This window comes from Lupinus angustifolius, unplaced genomic scaffold, assembly GCF_001865875.1.
Source record: "Lupinus angustifolius cultivar Tanjil unplaced genomic scaffold, LupAngTanjil_v1.0 Scaffold_9_110, whole genome shotgun sequence".
Lineage (NCBI taxonomy): Eukaryota > Viridiplantae > Streptophyta > Magnoliopsida > Fabales > Fabaceae > Lupinus > Lupinus angustifolius.
In genome coordinates this window covers 19991-25295 of record NW_017718209.1, presented here as the reverse complement: position 1 = coordinate 25295, position 5305 = coordinate 19991, and the positions used below count along the sequence as shown (strand labels likewise).

Genomic DNA, 5305 nt, shown 5'->3' with positions numbered 1-5305 from the left:
ATATATAGTATAGAAATATATATATAATATAGAAATATAAATAAAATTATAGATAGATATATAGTATAGATACTAATAAATGTGAGTAGTTATTGCTTCAATATAAATAAATGTATTCACCAGGGGTATCTTTTGACTATCATTGCAAGGTTGCTCTTAGGCCACTGTCTCTGGCAGTGTCCTCCACTGACCAGCATTGTTCATTCCCCAAAGTGCCAGCCACATTCTCAATTTATTTGAAATTTTAATTCTATACCTCTATTCCCATGTTCTCTAAACATTAGCCAAACGAAATTTAAAATGCTTCAATTCTTATTCAACTATTATTCCAATGTTCAAACAGACCCAAAATAATTGTAAGATTTTCTATTATGAAAATGGAACACAATTGCGAAAAATAAGATGGAAGATGTATGACTATGATCTATAAATAATTGCGGATTCCCTCTGGGTGTAAATAAAATGAATCAGCTTTCATAACTTCACCAAAAGTTTCACCACTTGCTCATGTGAATTTCTACAATTTTCTATACTTTCTCATCAGGTTCAGTGGACACAGGTACAGCACTATAATCTGGTGTTTTGGTGGTGGCAGGAATGGAAAAGTTACGATGTTCTTTCCCACCTGGCTTAGAAGAAGCATTGCCATACCAAACCATTCCCACAATTGCAATGAACATGCCTAGAACTACTTGCAGATTGAGACCCTCTTTTCCAAAGAAAATGAATCCTAATATTAGGACCAGAATAGTCTTCATATGGCCAAGGACTTGGAAAGTTACAGCCGTAAACCGACCAATGCAGATGAACTGGCTAAGGTTTGTCCCTACGGCGATGGTGCATGACATAATGATGAACAACTGCAGACAGTAGGAAAAGCTCAGTTCAATAATAGTGTTCCATTGCTTATATGGGTGGAAATGCATTTAAAGGATTAGGTAATATTCCAAGCAGCACAAAACAAAGCTTATATTTATGTGTCGCTTCAAGATTAATTTCTAATTTCTACTTTATACATTGTAGAAGAGAAGACTAGGAAAATGTTCGTGAGATTTTTACAAAGATGCAGTTAACTGGATGCTAAAGTTAACTAAACATCTGTCCGGGGGTTACAAAGAGGGAAGGGTACTTAAGATTGGATCTGTTAAGAAAGATACTTCACTTCTTCAAAGAGGCTACAGTTAATTTACTCTATGATGTGCACAAATAGAGTTAATTTAACTTCTTCAAAGATATCTGGATATGTTAGAACATCTGGAACTTTGAATGCTATTTACTGACCATTTTTAGTAAACTAGCCAATCTGGAGTTGAGACATTCTTATAGAGGCCCAGCACACGGGGCTCTCACCTAGTTGAGTATAGGGAGGATAAATGTATGCAGCCTTGCTCCCGCAAGTGGGGAGTCTGTTTCTAGGAGACATGAGCCAGTGACCTATTGCTCACCAAGCAACACCCCTACCGTTGCGCCGAGGCTCGCCCTTATTTAAAGAATACTTCTTGAACTTCTGGCTGCAAGCAATGCTTACAGAACTTATAAATTGAAAAATGGGTTGGTTGCGAAGCAGTGTGAAACTTTGAACTAGTTAAGACTCAGCCATAGGAGGGCAAAGGATTTCACTTCTCTTTGTCATTCAGAAACTTGATAATGATTGTGGGCAGCAGAATTTGGCACCACCCAGTTATATCAGAAGCAACATGTAGAATGTGAACTTTTATAATGAATAAGAAATTAACCATGTAAGTGATACCCACCATGAAATAAATGCAAGTTATCTAACAGTTCCATACCAACAGAATATGACAGCCTAAACCGGATATAAATAAGTTTCACAAGCTTCTGATCACCTCCCTAATCACAACCAAACATTCAAAAGAAAAGGAAAGAAAAAGAGTAACTTACAATAGATGTCAAACCATAGCTGTAGGCATCGACTCGTTTGTTTGTCAACCAATAATCCATAAAGGGGCCTACTAGCAGTAAACTTGCTGCCTGTGCTGGTGCAGTTTGGCCCAATAAGTTAAACGATCCAACAGAATACTTCCTCTGAAGAAAATGCACATACTGCACAGAATGTAATGTAAAATATCAGCTCAATAAAATATAGATCATTGCACCCAAATAAAACAGGAAGAGTTAGAATTGTGATAAACTAAAACATCATATCTAACTAATCTAAGTCCATCAGTCGAACTAATCTAGTGGGATTAAGGTTTGGTTGTGGTATTATATCTAAGTCCATTCCAGAAGATACATCTGACAATATAGTTTGTGCAAAAAAACCCAGATTTATAAACAAAAATTTGTTGCACGATTCCAAATTAGTCATATTCAGATCCACAACAAGCTGTTAATTCTTATACACATAAATGTTGCCAACAAGCTTCATGAATGTGAACATCCACCCATTTTATAAATGCCTTTAGGGTGAGCAAAAAGTTTCTATCTCCCAACCAATATGCAGGGCTTGATACAGCATTAGTGTGTTACTTACATACTGCTGCAGTGCTGTGCTCCAGACTGCTATTGCAGCAGCTATGAAACCCTGAGTATTGACACTGACATCAGTGACTGTACAGACAGCAACGCCAAGCAGAACCAAAGTGATGCTAAGTTTTGTGTCCCTTGAATATCTCACTTTGTCCAAGACAACTTCCAGGAAACAAGATACTGGAATCATACTCAGCTTAGCAATCTGACAAATTCATTCAAAGGAAAGAATCATTGTTAGAGAGTTTATCAAAAGCCTAGTTATTGCTTTTTTAAGTGAGAAAAAAAGCCCGAACATACCTGATAGAAACCAACAGAATTCCACATTAAACTAACATTCATTCCGACAATGGAGAAATTTGCAAATATCACAAACTTGATGATATCAGCTAATGGAATATGGGAGCTCTGAATATATCCCAGCGACTTAAGAATAGTAGTCAACAAGGTTGTTGTGGCAAAATGCATTCCAGTTAAAGTTGTAGCTGCATAATAATGTTATGTGATATATAATGTCAGGTCTCATGCAAAATTTAGAGGCAATCTGTAGCCTTACAAAAAAACCATTCATTTACCCTTTTCTTAATATTTCCATCTACGTCTCTTTTTCACTATAAGTGCCAGTTACAAGCACCATAAGTACAAATTTCCCTTATTCAAGGGCCAACAGGATATAATAGACGGGTTTTTTCAAATACTAAGAAAAGTTTGTGTTTTACAACATCAATAAAGTCAGAAGACAATAAAGCATTTTAACTTAAAGCAGTAGCTTCGTTTGTGCTGAGAGAATGAAATCAAAATGAGGAGTAAACTATTCAAAGTCTCTATACCACAGTTTCTAACCAAATGCCATGTCAAATCCAATGCCACTTATATCATTTTCCAGTCCTTTTTCATGCTAATCTCCTATTCTATCAGGTCAATTATATAGTTAGCTCAAATGAAACTCATCCTCAAGTCAAGAGTAGCCAGGGCAAGCTACTAAAGTTGCACAATCTGAATTCTGAATTAAGCTAACTGATAATATCAAATGAAATATACACATGAAACATCATGTCTATAACAAGCACTAGATACAAAAAAATTCCACACTCGAAAACAAGAACAATCATATGTTAAACCAAAAAAAGCCCAATTGGTAGTTTATCCTAATAACAGATGAGAAATTTGGCATGCTTTAAATTACCGATGTGAAGGTATTATGACCAAGCAAAAATTCATAAGGGGGTAAGAAAATTTAAAAAGTCATTAGGAGGCCATACCAAAACTGAAACCATATGTAGCCATTAGGGCTTTGTTCACAAGGATTATCCCTACAGATGTCACTACATTGAAAAACCATGATGCTGCATCAAGGGTAGCCTTCCTATCACCCTTGGTTTCAGAAGACATATTGAACTAGAGTTTCCAATACACAAGCTGATTTTTTCACTGATCTTCTTGCATGCAATAAACCGTATCTCAGTAATTTAAAAAGCTCACCGCTCTATCTGCATGGAAAAATAAATTGTCAGGTGAAGCACAAATACCTACAAATATGCTAGATGCTCACTGACCCACAAAAAAAGGGGGTTTTAAAGAACTGAGTCAAAAAATTGGACCACACTTTGCAGGGGTAAATAAACACTATCACAACCAAGTAAGTAGACCACATGTGTTTATATATCATATACAAGGACACTTTATATACAAAGGAAAAAACAAGAATCACAAGTTGTAACTCAAAGGTAGCATTTTGGTACCAGGACTAAACAGAACATACGGATTCTACCAACGTTTGGTGTAGTTTATAAATATAAAAGTGTTAAAAAGTGGAACATTTTTGTTCCAGTAAAACTCTAAAAGGGTGTGACCAAATAAAACATGACAGTACAATTTGTTCCATTTTTGTTCTATCCCTGCACCAAACATTACCGTAATATTCCTAAATCTGGCAAATCCAGTCCCCTAAACCCTTTCTACAATCTATTAGCAAATTTTTAAAATTAAAATAATGAAATCTCATCCACATTTAATTGGTATCTCCATGGAGAGGGTTAACATCTGCAGCAGAGAATAATCATAGTTATGAAAAATAGATTATGAGTTTCTTATGAGAAGCTCCTTCATTTTTTTCAATTTTGGTCAAAAATTTCAAAGAAGGAAACAATGAAACTAACAAGGACTTCAACATTGAAAATCACGATATAGAGTCACTGAAAACTACGAACAACTTCGAACACAGTTCAAAATCCATCTAAATTAATCGAATTCTCATCAGATCCATTACTCCTTTCGATAAACATAGTAATTCAAAGCAGAAACTATAAAAAAAAAATCTCAAGCATAAATAAATAACTTGAACAAAAAACTTTACTCAAACTGAACCAAAAACACGGATCTTCAAACTTCAATCCATAATCAAGGACTAAGCAAGTAAGAAAGAAACCACACGAATCATAAAACAACGTTAAATTTTGGATAAGACAAAAAAAGAAGCATGTGAAGACACTAAACGACGCACCGTTTTAACGATAGAGGAAGGTGAAGAGAAAAATGAAAATGAAGAAGAGTGTGTGTGGTAATGGTTTGAGAGAGAGAGAAAAAAAGAAAGAAGGTATTAGTTATTTGTTCTACTTTGTTTGAGAGTAGTAGTGGGAGGCTGTAATGTGTGATTACTTATAAAATGGAAGGATGCATTATGTAACGTCCAGATTCAGTGATTGAAAGGAAGGTGAGTTTGCGAGGAAAGCATGTAGAATAGCAGAGTAAACGAAATGTCATTCATCAAATTAATACTATTAGTCAACTTCAAACCAGTCACATAACATTCTAC

General features: G+C 35.3%; 1 protein-coding gene across 1 annotated transcript; it reads right to left on the bottom strand.

The window, feature by feature from the left end:
* Positions 1-297: 297 nt before the first annotated feature.
* LOC109337654 (UDP-galactose transporter 2-like) lies at positions 298-5081 on the bottom strand. The gene is made up of 6 exons (XM_019574675.1): positions 4994-5081; positions 3753-3980; positions 2791-2975; positions 2495-2695; positions 1903-2064; positions 298-860 (listed from the first exon to the last, which is right to left on the bottom strand). The coding sequence occupies exons 2-6, from the start codon at positions 3880-3882 to the stop codon at positions 528-530; spliced, it is 1011 nt and encodes a 336-aa protein (XP_019430220.1). The 5' UTR covers positions 3883-3980; positions 4994-5081; the 3' UTR covers positions 298-527.
* Between the last annotated feature and the right edge of the window lie 224 nt (positions 5082-5305).